Source organism: Schistocerca serialis, chromosome 6 (genome assembly GCF_023864345.2).
Source record: "Schistocerca serialis cubense isolate TAMUIC-IGC-003099 chromosome 6, iqSchSeri2.2, whole genome shotgun sequence".
Classification (NCBI taxonomy): domain Eukaryota; kingdom Metazoa; phylum Arthropoda; class Insecta; order Orthoptera; family Acrididae; genus Schistocerca; species Schistocerca serialis.
This window is the reverse complement of record NC_064643.1, coordinates 633,606,907-633,621,446: the sequence shown is the minus strand read 5'-3', so window position 1 is coordinate 633,621,446 and position 14,540 is coordinate 633,606,907. Positions and strand designations below refer to the sequence as shown.

Sequence of the window (14,540 nt, the reverse complement as noted above, 5' to 3'; positions counted from 1 at the left end):
ACCTAGCCGAGTGTGGGAAACCGTCTGAAAACCACATACAGGCTGGCCGGCGCTCTGGCCCTCTTCCTTAATACGCCAGATGAATTAGATCCGTGGCCGGCGTACGTCCGTCCTGGAAGCGGCTATCCGGGTGGATTTAGAGACCGGTGCAGTCCATTGTGTAAAGTCTATATCCAGTAATTAGTAAGCAATCTTTAATCAAGTAAATACCGATGGAAAGTTTTTGCCTAACTGTAACCTGCTAGACGATGTAGATGCGCGGATTCTATGCTCCCGTATCAAAGTTCTTCGTCCGGGTAATACAGAGATTCCTGGGACAGACGTTATCACTTACACGTACTGCCTTATGAAAAATTTCGTCCATTACATTACTGCCTGCCCATAATTGCTTATTGAGCTAAAGTCATTTTGTGGTGTTACTTTCTTTCTGTATCGGAGTGTCTCTGGTGGGCTTTGTAGATATAGTCAAAAAAATGGTTCAAATGGCTCTGAGCGCTATGGGACTCAACTGCGGAGGTCATTAGTCCCCTAGAACTTAGAACTAGTTAAACCTAACTAACCTAAGGACGTCACACACATCCATGCCCGAGGCAGGATTCGAACCTGCGATCGTAGCGGTCTCGCGGTTCCAGACTGCAGCGCCAGAACCGCGCGGCCACTTCGGCCGGCCCGTAGATATAGTCAATTAGAACTACGCAGGACATTAGAAGAAAAACGAATTGTTTTCACGGAGCGAAGTCAGTATTGGAACTAACCGAACGCAGTCTTATGAAAATGATGAAACTAAACAAGACTGTTTGCTTCTAGAACTCATTTACGTTAACGGTAATGTTCTTGGCCATGCAGTAGGTATATGAACAGGATTTTTGTCGTTAGTATACATTGTTTCACAGGTCGTGTGGCCGTTTTTAAAATTTATTTTTAGGGATTTAGGTCTCTACCGATGCAGCTATCTACATATAATTTTGAATCTTTAGTACTTAATTCTTACAATTTCTAGGCATGTTTTTTAGCTGTTGCAAATAGGTCGGATGGAACACTTTTGTTTAACGCATAGGGATCTAACTAGTTACAACGAATAATTAGGAATAGACTGTACGTGATCTTGTCTTAGGTCAACTAAAAAAAAAAAAGGGCAGAGTAATATAATCACCTGACCTCAGTAAGGAATAAGGTTTGGCTGCAAGTGTTTCTCCTACGGCGTATTTCAGTTTACATCTTTAGTTGCAACCATTATACCTCAGCGAAGTTAGTAAAAAAAAAATGTGTAAAAGCAGGGCAAATACGCGTGATATAGTTTAGCGCAAAATGTCAGCAACAGTATTTTACCAGCAATACGTTGTGATCATTCCATCTATATTTCTGTATGCTGTGGTCAGTCCTTAGATATTAATCCTCAATTGTTAAGTTTGTTTGCCTTTTGGTACTTGTCTCGGAATGTAACACAGCAGGTCCGCTTGTTACAACGTGCGAAATTTGGGTCTAAGCTGTTCTGATGTGCAAAAGTTCCTGATCGACGTATGTAACTAACAGATGTACAGTATTGGTATAGCATCTTTGGATCCTAGACTTCGTCTGAATGTTAACAGTAGGACGCTGTCTGTGTACTCCCAACTCGGGAATTTCATGGCCGGACGAAGATATGAGTCCTGTGAGTCGAGTGTCTGAGACTTTCCGGCACCTCACACTGTTTCATGACGGTGATAGTGTTATTTATTTGGTGAAACATTTTCCTGTTGATAGATGACTCGAGTTTCGTGTCAGACAGGAATTCCCGATAAATGGGTGACAGATGTAAAGAGAACGATTCCGTACTAACCCCAGTGAGACAAACACTGGGATGTTCAAATCCACTCTGGGGTTCAGTGCATCGAAAGTGTGTCATTTTTAAATTATAGCTGAGATATCGTTTCTTTAGAATTCTACGTATGCTTTCTTCGGAATTCTAGATATGCACAGAACATTATTTGCTTAAAAATCATCAAAATTAAGTTTTTTGCTGACATTTTACAATGCACACAGCGTCGTGTGTAAACTAATTGAAGGCTGTTGTCATCACTTTCAGGACTTAACATTGCATCGACGGGAAACACCACTTACGTAACGTCTCTGAAACATTAAAAAAGATTTATCGTCACAATTACGTAACAAATTCACCGTCTGTCACGACATAAAGGCGCTCAGTGCAGTGATCCTCAGAACTCTTTGATTACATAACAGAGCCTACTACTGTTTCCAATATTCCGAATTATGACACTTTTCTTTTGTGTGGATAAAGAAATGGGAAGTGATAATTTATGAGTAGCGTCAAATTTGTACAGGCCAATATCATAGTCTGTTTTTCTGCGGGCGAAAGTGAGGAGTGTGCGCCCGCACGTCCTGTGTGTGTGTGTGTGTGTGTGTGTGTGTGTGTGTCTTGAATGGAATATTCTTTGTCGCCTGAGTTGCCACAGCTTCTAGCAGAAGTTCGCTTTCGTCGAAGCAAGAAACTTCACTGATTTGTATGGAACTAGCTTCCCAACACTATCTTCCATACGAACAATAGATCTGTACGTCAAAAATTACATCAAATGCAATGGCGCCAGACCCTTAAAGGTTAAGTCTTACAGTATGTATTTAATTAGTAATTTAAGCTCTTGTGATGCCGTTAAAGAGAAAAATTAGGAAATTCATCTGCAGTCGAACTCACCCAGAAAATGCACACGCAGTGGTTTTTTTTTTTACAGGTTCCTGGCGGTATCCACTAGGCATGGCGGTTATGAAACAACGGATTTTTTTTTTCAACGCCGGTTTAACCCAAGTGTTAAAACCGTTCACAATAACCGGTTTCTGAAATAACTATTTTCATTCTTTATTCCTATTATTTCCTGTAATAAACGTAGAAATCGAAAAAAAACATTCAGTAATTTTGACTCCCTCAATTTCAAGACACATAGAATCAAAATATTTAATAAAATAGGCAGATTAAAAAAAATTACTCCATCAACCGTTCGCTGCTTTTCTCGAAATGGGTAAATGATTGAATACTACAAAAAATCGCCAGTAATCAGTGGTAAAGGGTGAAGACTGAGGCTGAAGAACTTCTGCGCTACGGAAAATTCGAATACTTCCAGACTAGGGAATGTCCACACTGTAGTAGAACTGAAGTCCGACAACAACACCGAGAAAGTACCAGATAGTGCAAGTCACGCACACTGCTTATACACACGCACCATCCAATGGGTCACGCCACACAGGTACAGGTACATTATTATCTCAACCATGCGGTGCACATTCTTATGCCATGTGTCTGTTGCTCGTTTCTGTCGGCATTGTTATTAAAACAGCACTGATCCCTCTCCCCATTTTTTATAATAACGCAGTGTTTGAAAGCAATTGAAATTTTACAAATAAAACTTACTCGTTTTCTAAAAAAGATTTAGTTAAAAATAACAAAATTGAGACTGGCTAATTGAGATTTAGGTTTTTTCCCCGGTTATTAGTAAAAAAAAACTATTATACCCGAGGCCAAACTAATATCGAAAAGTTTCGGTTATCCAGAATTAAAATACGGGTATCGATTGGAACTTGTCGGTTTTTTCCACCCTTGGCATCCACCTATTCTCGTCCAGCTCACAGCAAGAATGATGCATGTCGTATTACAAATTACCGATCATTAATAAGGTTTGTCGGTCTACAGTTCATCTCCTTTGTTACCATTTACTTACTTCTGTTGTTAATTACACATTCGTTGAGTAATATTTAACTTGATACGTGATTCACACATTTTGCAACTTCCAGTCAAGAAGACGGGTGTATGCCAAGTATTTTTAGGATTATTTTTGCGTATTTGTTTTCAAGATTTGTCGTGCCGCCATTCAGTTCATACAGTGAAACAATACAAATGTCTAGAAGGCAAACCACGCTGAAATTGAGCTTTCGTGGCATTGTCCGGCTGGAAGGTCTCACTGCTTTACAAAATGTGGTCATGTGATGTATTGCATTTCCTTTGCGTTATTTCAGTTTGAGAATCAGTTCACGAACCAGTTTTCAAGGAAGAGACAGTTTAAAGTAGTTTGTAGTTGATCTGCATTGACAGTATTAACAGAGATTATAATGCCACTGAATACTAGATAAAATAATTGTACACATCAAACTTTTAAGCTTTGGTTTATTATCCTGATACTTTACCTGTTGATTTATGCAATCTTTACAAATATGAATGACATGCATGTAGAATAAATTTAGGGACGTTTTGTGGCTTTTTAGCATTGTATATGTCAGTTTTGATTCTATTGTCACTGGCACCCTATTACCAGCCGTGATTAGCTGGTTTCGTCATGAACTGTTATTGGTGCGTGCTTATGCATTAAATGTGCTCAAGTGCGTGGCACGGTTGCTTGCATCCTTGCTGAAATAATCTCGGGAAAATATGGTGATAAAGTTAAAAATAAAAGCAAACCAGCAAAAATTGCGGTAAAATATTCTACGGTCCCTCTCAGTATCACTAACATTAACCCACCACATAGTCCGCAACATGGGCAGAAAATAAAACTGCTAAAATTGTGCTAAAATTTGAAGTTAACATTCTTCACTGACTTATACACGGTAAGTTAAACTAAAGCGGCCTTGTAAACTGACATACGTCCGGGAGAGCGGCGTGCTGACCACATGCCCCTCCATACCCACATTCAGTGTCGCCCGTGATCTGAGGATGACACGGTGGCCGGTCGGTACAATTGGATCTTCATGGCGTGTTTGGGCGGAGTTTAGTGTAGTTTAGTTTCGGGTTCAACCAAGGGCTCGAATAAGGGAGGATGTCTTATGCTTACCAAAAATAGTGGATAAGGTGACCAACCTCATAAAACTTAAAAATAATCTGCTCTCTAACAATTGAGGAGCACACGAAACACCAAATTTTAGAATTGCTAACACGCTTTTCTCTTTATATGCTAAAATAGAGGGCAAATCGGATGGAAATTTAACCTATGCCTTTTTTCTGTAAATATAAGATATTTATTTTAAATGCAGTGTAGTGTAATCTATATGGCAGGCACTGCACGTTCGAGGGCCCTCTAATAGAAGCAAGATAGTTGGGTGACTGATCAGACGAGGCTCATTGCGCGTCGCTTTCAGCCATTTTTCTTTCCAAGCTACGGTCGCAGGTTCGAAACCTGCCTCGGGCATGGATGTTTCTGGTGTCCTTAGGTTAGTTAGGTTTAAGTAGTTCTAAGTTCTAGGGGACTGATGACCTCAGAAGTTAAGTTCTGTGGTGCTCAGAGCCATTTTAACCTTTTTTTCTGTCGTAATAGGGAACATATCCGATAATTGCAGATATTAAAAATTTCCTTTCATTGCATGTTGTGATTGGAACATGTAATCTTGTGAATGTGTTACTTGCCAAATAGTTGGACTGTTGAAGGCTATACATAAAATGATAGTAATGTCATAATTAGTTTCGTTGAATTTCCATGTGCCCTGTAAAAGTCAACAGTTGAACACTGCCCAAAGTGTTGAGAAGCATACGATATATATGTTACGGGCTTTTCAAAATTTATCTTCTGCGCCAGAGCGGGGACGAAATTGACACTCATCAATGCCCTTGGCGATTTACCTTTAATGAGCATCAGCTGGCGTTCTGAGGTATTTTTTTTTTTTTTTTTAGTATGTATCGTTTCGTCTCCTAATGATAGAAACGTAATGCTAGGCTGTGAAGGCGTTGTTACTTACGCTTTAACAAGCACGGAAAGTCGAATTGTTGTACGAAACTCCTCAGAGATGGTGTTATGAAACCACAAGAGTTGTACTGTGTGCGTTAGATTGCACCAAGGCCCACAACATGTGCAGTTTAAGTCGTTATTATGACAGCGATCATGACCGTGGCCGTAGGCAACGATCGCATGACGTCATTCCTAGGCCATGTGCAGTTTAAGTCGTTATTATGACAGCGATCATGACCGTGGCCGTAGGCAACGATCGCATGACGTCATTCCTAGGCAACGATCGCATGACGTCATTCCTAGGCAACGATCGCATGATGTCATTCCTAGGCAACGATCGCATGATGTCAGTTGTGCGGTTGAATATGCACTTGCGTAAACAGGAAAAATCCACTGCGATCCCCGCGCCGTGAGAAGTCCGCTGTCTGAGGGGGCTAGGGCTGCGCAAAGAGGAGGGCGCCCTGTGCGTTGCGCAACACGAGTAGCGAAGTCCTAGCGGCAAACATCGGCCGCCTCATTGTTTGTGGCGGAAGTGAGTCAGTGTTGCAGTTTCGAGGTCATGTCATGTGACATTCCTCGCATCGGCCGCGACGTCTGGTGGCCTGGGGATAGTACCCCTGTATAGCCTCTGGGGATGTTTCTAGCATTAGCAGAGATAATATGCCACAGTGAAACATGCCTTGAATCACGGCTTCATCATCTTCGCATCCTTCCAGCGAGCTGGGTTGGGTGTTTATGAGCAATTTGCCTCTATCTTGATGTACTTCTTCTCTTGATATTGTTCCCCAGGTTTCGCCTCTAACCGGATCCAACCACCATTTTTGGGTCGTCCTATTGGTCTTTCTCCATGCAGATTTTTATTCAAGAATTATTTTGACAAGCGGTTATTTCATCGCCTTCACGTGCCCAAAACATTTCAACTGCGCATTACACAGTCTCTCGGTCATTGACATATCCACTTACATCTCGCCTCTGACGTCTTCAATCCTTATTTGAACTCTTCTAGTCTTCTAAAAGGCTAAAGGAGTAATTGCATTTCTCATGCTTTTAACTTGCTCCAATATGCCTTCTTAATTACACAGCACTCCGAGCTGTAGGTCGAAATCGACACTGGATACCTTTCAAACATGGCAACATAGCCTGTTAGGCTCTCACAGGAACTCCTTCCAGAATGAGATTTTCACTCTGCAGCGGAGTGTGCGCTGATATGAAACTTCCTGGCAGATTAGAACTATGTGCCGGACCGAGACTCGAACTCGGGACCTTTGCCTTTCGCGGGCAAGTGCTCTACCATCTGAGCTAGCCAAGCACGACTGACACCCCGTCCTCATAGCTTTACTTCTGCCAATATCTCGTCTCCTACCTTCCAAACTTTACAGAAGCTCTCCTGCGAACCTTGCAGAACTAGCACTCCTGAAAGAAAGGATATTGCGAAGACATGGCTTAGCCACAGCCTGGGGAATGTTTCCAGAATGAGATTTTCACTCTGCAGCGGAGTGTGCGCTGATATGAAACTTCCTAGCAGATTAAAACTGTGTGCCGGACCGAGACTCGAACTCAGGACCTTTGCCTTTCGCGGGCAAGTGCTCTACCATCTGAGCTAGCCAAGCACGACTGACCCCCCGTCATCACATCTTTACTTCTGCCACTACATCGTCTCCTACCTTCCAAACTTTACAGAAGCTCTCCTTGCGAAACTTCTGTTAAGTTTGGAAGATAGGAGACGATGTACTGGCAGAAGTAAAGCTGCGAGGACAGGGTAGCTCAGATGGTGGAGCACTTGCCCGCGAAACGGAAAGGTACCGAGTTCGAGTCTCGGTCCGGCACACAGTTTTAATCTGCTTGGAAGTTTCAGGAACTCCCTTGTCCCACACGTTTCTACACTTGACGAAAAAAAATTATTAGAGCGCTTTGTTACACTGTTCTGTACTGCATCCCAGCTTGAAGCTCATAAAACTGAAACGAAGAAGGATGCAGATACAGACCGTGAATGACTGTATTGTATGATTGTATTATTCAGTGACTCAGTCGTAGTGTTGCCGAAGAGAGCATTCAAAGGACTCGGCCATTATCGCTGCACAGTCTAGGATTTTTATGTCCTTCATCATTTCATTGGTAGCAGCCTTGCCACAGTGGATACACCTGTTCCCGTGAGATCACCGAAGTTAAGGGTTGTCGGGCGCGGTCGGCACGTGGATGGGTGACCATCCGGGCCACCATGCGCTGTTGCCGTTTTTCGAGGTGCACTCGGTCTCGTGATGCCAATTGAGGACCTACTCGACCGAATAGTAGCGGCTTCGGTGAAGAATACCATCATAACGACCGGGAGAGTGGTGTGCTGACCCCACGCCCCTCCTATCCGCATCCTCCACTGAGGATGACACGGCGGTCGGATGGTCCCGATAGGCCACTCGTGGCCTGATGACGGAATGCTTCTATCATTTCATTGGCAGCGGCCTTGCCGCAGTGGTAACACCTGTTCCCGTCAGATCACCGACGTTAAACACTGTCTGGCTCGGATGGGTGACCGTCCGGGTCTGCTGAGTGCTCTTGCAAGTGGGGTGCACTCAGCCCTTGTGAGGCCACTTTGCAGAGCTACTTGACCGAAAAGTAGCGACGCCAGTCACTAAAACAGACCGCTCAGGGGAGTGGTGTGCTGACCACGTGCCTGCTCCTTAACTGCATCCAATGGCGCCTATCAGCAGTGAATGACACAGCGTTGGGTCAGTACTATTGGGCCTTCCGAAGCCTCTTCGGATGGAGACAGTATCAGTCTACGGCAGTTTGCTTATGTGAAAAATGGCCGTGGTTTTGTGTTCCCGTTAGACTGCAGGTCCCAAGTAACAAGTGGTTATTCCATAAAAACAGGGGAGAACTGCCGGATGTCAGTAACGTCCTGCCACGATATTTCGGCGCATAGTCTTCTGGCCATCTTCAGGTGAGCACCGCTGTAGTAGTACTATAGTAGCCGGATGTCAGTAACGTCCTGTCACGATATTTCGGCGCAGAGTCTTCTGGCCATCTTCACGTGAGTACCACTGTAGTACTACAGTGGTACCCACCTGAAGATGGGTAGAAGACTCTGCACCGAAATATCGTGGCAGGACATTACTGACATCCGGCAGTTCTCCCGTGTTTTTATGGAACAATCAGTACGCCAGGAAAGCTTTAAACATCACAACAAGTGGTTAAGTTGGTTCCAAGGTCAATAGGGCCGCAATAGTAAAGCACGGCCGTGCTGTAACCAACTTTCGTGTCAGCGAGGACTTTGCCTTCAGCTTACTGACGGATGTGTTTCTGTTGTGTGTGCAGGACTGCCAGCGGCTGTCGGACGAGGCGCTCAAGCACGTGTCGACGGGCCTGACGACGCTCAAGAGCATCAACCTGAGCTTCTGCATCTCCATCACGGACAGCGGGCTCAAGCACCTGGCCAAGATGGCGTCGCTGCGCGAGCTCAACCTGCGCGCGTGCGACAACATCTCGGACGTGGGCATGGCCTACCTGGCGGAGGGCGGGTCGCGCGTCTCGCACCTCGACGTCAGCTTCTGCGACAAGATCGGCGACCAGGCGCTGGCGCACGTGTCTCAGGGGCTGTTCCACCTGCGCTCGCTGTCGCTGTCCGCGTGCCAGATCTCGGACGAGGGCGTGTGCCGCGTCGCCGAGACGCTGCACGACCTCGAGACGCTCAACATCGGCCAGTGCAACCGCATCACCGACAAGGGGCTCACCACCATCGCCGAGTCGCTGCGCCACCTGCGCTGCATCGACCTGTACGGCTGCACGCGCATCACCACGCAGGGCCTGGAGCGCATCATGCGGCTGCCGCAGCTGAGCACGCTCAACCTGGGCCTGTGGCACGTCAGGTGAGCCGCCGGCCCCGGTGACTGAGTCGACGCTCGACCAGACGACGCCCCCCCCCCTCCCCCTACTCGTCGCCGTGCTGTTCGCTCACCAGTCCCGTGCCGTGACGCCCACTGGACACCGACGATCGCCCCGAGCCGAGCATCAACTGTCACGGACACATCCTGCCGCGTCGGTTGTCGAGGCTGCTGCTGCCCTGGTCAGTTACGAGTTGAAGCAGCAGGGCCGAGGACGATAAGGACATTGCCTCGGCTGACAATAGCACTTTTTTCCACGCTTGCTCGTATCTCGTCAAGTTATCAGCTCCCCACATTGTTGCAGGTGCAATAGACTGAGATTAGGATATATGTATATATGAAAATACATGGTGCTGTTCAAGGACTCAGTGCGGTTCTCTGTCGAATCACCAGCTCTAAATGTCATCAGTGTCACACACTGTCGATATACAGTAGTATATTAATACACTGCGACGCACCGTTTACTCTCTGCCAGCAAGCTTTCAGGTGACAGTCATCTACAGATTAGGTCACCCTGTTGGGGCAGCTATTCCACAAGTATCAGACAGATATATTGTGTTTTGTGCACCAGCAGTTAAGGTGCTCGTACTGTGCCAGTTCTCCACCTTGCAACCGAGTCTCCTCCAACGTAATTCCTCAACAAGTGGACGTCGACAGACTAGTGTACGGGTCTGACATCTACAGCTACACAATGAATGGGCTACTGTGCCCTGTGCTGGTTCCGCATAACTGACTTGCCCTTGTATGGAGCTTCAGTTGTTGGTGGTCAGCCACGCAGATGATTAATCGGCGCCTTACTGGATGAAGCATTTCCATGAACACCGACAATAAATTATTTCATCTTCGGTAGTTGCCGTCCCAGGGTTCAGCAACGGACGCTGCAGTGGTCCTCGAGCTGAGAGGAAGAATGAAAGCGCTAGTGAAGTTGTGAGAGGCATTTGCTGCCGGCCAGCATGCCGTAGTGTCGCAGAACTGGAGAGTTGCAGTGCACAGCGGGACTATTATAAAAACTGGAGAGGCTGACAGCGTACTGTGAACTCTTGTGTACTGACTTTCAGCTTTCGTAAAGTTGAGTGGTTGCTGCTATACACCGCCTTCTGGACACATCTCTGCCCAACAGCTCTTGCTCAAGAATTTTACTAGTGCTGCAATTATCTGCTACGCGTGTATTTCGTTCTTGGGCACTTGTACTTTTCACCTCACAAGGTTCATGCTGCAGTATGGTAAATAGTATGAATGAGTGCTAGTTTCATTCAAATGAGTGCAGAATACGTAAATCATTTCGTGATACTAAGCTGATAATCTTCTTCAATGCCACCTGTGGATCACCAGAGATGTCGACTGTTCGAGATCCGTTCGTCAGCAACACTGCAACGAAAGTAGTTCGCGGTAGTTGTTCGCTGTACTTTGTTCCCTGGTGGGACACGACACTCATAAGTTAGGCTGCTGACGGCGCAAGCAGGGCCCGTCGCGCCGGCTCAGAAATTACACGTGTGGAGCTTCCCACTTGGAAATGTAACCATATTGCCTTTTAATCAAAATTAAAATTATTGCATTAATTTTACCTCGTGAGTATGTTTGCATTTATTTAACTCCTAGTGTCATTTCTGTTATCAACCACATTATCTTCCTTCCAATTTCGTCAGTTCCTTTCTCTGCGTACAGTACAGCCACGCTTAACGAAAAATGTCTTCTCGGTTGCATATGAATCAGGTGTTACGTACATATAAAATTCCTTGTTCCACTTATTTATGAAAAAGATGGGTTCTTCTTAAATTTTATGTTGACTTTTCCACGACACCAGACGATACACACGGTGTTCGTGGTCTGGCCTTTTCAGTGAAGGCAGTGTGTTTATTTGCATTGTTTAACTTGCCCATCTCTCCATATTCCAAGAATTTGTTTCGACTTTCAATACAGACTTAAAGAACGTTCCGATAGCCGTGGAAATTGCACCCAACACCAGTATTAATTGTCGCCAGCGACTGGCTTCTTTGGCATACGGAAGGCGGTTACCTGCGCAGTTACTGAAATTCGTGTTCTATCTGATAGCTGGAGCGACCTCTTACTCCTTCCTCGGAGTAGTACCTTAATCTAGATGTTAGTACAATCACTTGTTCTGTCCCAACGAATGGGCATTGTGCAACTGATCCACTTGCAAGCTCATGCAGTGAAGCACTGAGTTCGTACTTCGATTCAGTTGTCCTCACACGTGCTGCAGTTGCCTCAAACAGTCCGTCATTCGAAGCAAAGTCTGGAAAGTCAACAGAACTCATGCGGCATGCCTACATTCTGGAGGGCCTGTCATTGTTTGGTACATATTGTCACAGTTGGTGTCCAACCTAGTAGATTTATCAGTTGGGTTTGATGCCTCAGGCTACTGCATGTTGATCGGGTTGGTCGTCCACTTCTCCCTTCGTCAGGATGTCCATCAACATTGTCATCTGGTGGTTTTCGCACGTCAACTGCGAAAAGTTCGACTGGTCTCAGTTGTGGTAGATCCCACATGTTGCCCACATCTGGTCCAATTTTATAATGTAAGGTTGGGACTGGTAATCCTTCACAGAATTCGTGCGTTGCTTGTGATACCATTCCCAAGAAACCTGTCGCTCCTTCAAACTCATCAGAAGACGGGAGACGCATCGGACGGAACTTGTGATGTGTCCCGTCTGGGTCTTGGAAGTTTCCGATGCCCCTCAGATTGCCAGCTGAGTGAAGCGGGTATTCTCTGCTACTGTCACCAGGTTCCTCTCTTCTTGCGCACTCCCATCGTGCTCGCGCATCGCGGCAAACCCTTACCCCAGAGGTGTATCATGTTGTAGTAGAAGTACATTCCTTTAGAGACGTGCCAGTTGAACTCCTTACCTGTGGAACAAAAACTGTCGCACATCACGGTGAACTCCTCCCCAGCGTCTTCCAGAAATCCCTCATCTCCTTCGATGACGAAAGCTTCTTGCCATAACGGGTTGTTAGTTAATGGTGAAGCTGTCTTGGAGAGATGTTGGGGTTTTGGTACGACGGACGGCAGCTGAGCTGTCGCCCCTCCAATCCTTGGTGTAGGTCTCGGTGGGTGGTTTATCGCTGGCCTCGGCTGCTGGAGGTTCTTCTCGTGGGGGGTTCCCTGATGTCTACCTCCCTCTTGCACGCGTCCGCGCCCTCTACGTTGGCCTCGTCCTCCCTGACGGGGCGCACTTTGGCTGCTCCATCCTCCTTGATTCTCCATGGCTCTCCAATCTTGCTCCCTGCACTTATTGCCGCTTTCGCGTAGCGATATGTCCTCTGTGAGCGCAAACACTGTCAAGGGCTCTCTGAGAAATGTTCCGATCACTTGCTCTTTGTCAAAAAGTTTAGAAAACTTGTAACAGAATTAAAGTATTGTGTCAGTATTCTGACAAATAGTAAAGGATTTTGTATTGGTGCAGAGCCGTACTCAGAACACATTAAATGAATTGTGGAATGTTTCTAAGCACGTAACAGCCCTCCCTCGTTCTTCCTTTCACATGGAGTTACTTAGAGAAGTTGTGCGAATCTAAAGTGGAAAGTGTCGATAGGAAAAGGATTCCGGGACGGGCAAAAAATTGATTGTTAAAGAGCTATCACATCGGAACAAGCATCTTACCCTAGATAGCGTCACTGGACTTAAGAATTTAGATGAAACAATTGAAACTTATTACACTGCTGGGAAATCATTAAGCTCTTTTTTGGTACTCATTTAAACTATTCTTTCGTCCCTTGGAGAATAATATTTTGTAGTTCATACAACTGATAGCTAACTTCCTCATTTGTGACCTCAGAAACGCAATCACGCAATTCTCATTGCTTTAATTTTTGTCCTTGGTGGAGTAAATATGTTGAGTTGGAGTAAAAAGAAATATTATAATTCCCTCGCTTTCTTTGGCAACTCAAAATGAACTGCCATTGTTCTGACTGATCTCTTTTGCAGTCAGAAAAGAACCTTTTTGCATGAACGCTCCTCTTCCCTTACAAAGTGCTTGAGACACTTTTACACCATTTCTTATCCTAATTTTTCCGAAGGTATTCATCATTCACTATAGTCCTCTAATACTTTGTTACACATTTAGCAGTGCTTATCACTGGATCGGTACTGAAGATATTGAATGTCGGGATTGTCTGCAGCTCTTTTTAGCGAACAGTCCCAGAATTCATTTGTCGTGATTTAGTAATTGCTATTTTTTCTACTTTTCAGATAAGTTGTCTGGAAAGGAGTGATACTGAAATTATTATTTTCAGCATAGAAAAATATTTGTACTCTTAGTGACAGCAACGAATACCATTTTCATTCTAAGACGACAATTGTATTTAATTCGACCTAATTTAAGTCCATCAGTGACGTTCAGATTGGTTTGCAGTGAAACTGTTGGAGTTTTGATGAAGCCAAATGTGGGGGGGGGGGGGGGGGGACAGCAAAGAATTGGACACACCCTTGATTAGGTAACTGCCCTATAGCAATGGCACCCCATATGAAAGAAAAAATTAATTCTCAGCTATCTTTAATGATTCTAACCTCGACACCTGGATTCGTATTCGACAGCAGTGGTTTCCTATTCGTATTTGGCCATTCGGAATCAAGTTGTTTGTGGCTTCCTTAAAATTGAGTGAATGTTCGGATAGTTTCTTCATCAAAGCTGTGCCAAATTCCCAATGAAATAATATCCCTGACTAATGATCGAAACATGTACAGCATGTCAGGCCTGGAATGTCTTACCTTCAATGACTTGGGGCATTAAAGGCGGCAACTTTTTTCACTTCAGAGGTGGAATGGATTCACTCGGTCTACATCGTCATGCCGCTGCGTCTTGGAATGTGGCAGAACGCTATTTGATTAACGGCTAGAAGTCGTTTGGGTTGTTGTTGTTAATTTATGCTTTTAACTGTCGATGTGTTTCGAAAATCATAACTTCAATTTTCAGCTGTTTTGTCATGTAATATATTTTAGACGTTT

General features: G+C 45.0%; 1 protein-coding gene across 1 annotated transcript in view; it reads left to right on the top strand.

The window, feature by feature from the left end:
• The window catches only part of LOC126484395 (F-box/LRR-repeat protein 14), a 55,486-nt gene extending 41,563 nt beyond the window's left edge, over nucleotides 1-13,923 (top strand). Inside the window, exon 2 of the mRNA XM_050107893.1 lies at nucleotides 9,012-13,923. Within this exon, the coding sequence (XP_049963850.1) occupies nucleotides 9,012-9,566 (555 nt within the window). The 3' untranslated portion in view covers nucleotides 9,567-13,923. The remainder of the gene's footprint in view (nucleotides 1-9,011) is intronic.
• The last annotated feature ends 617 nt before the right edge of the window (nucleotides 13,924-14,540 follow it).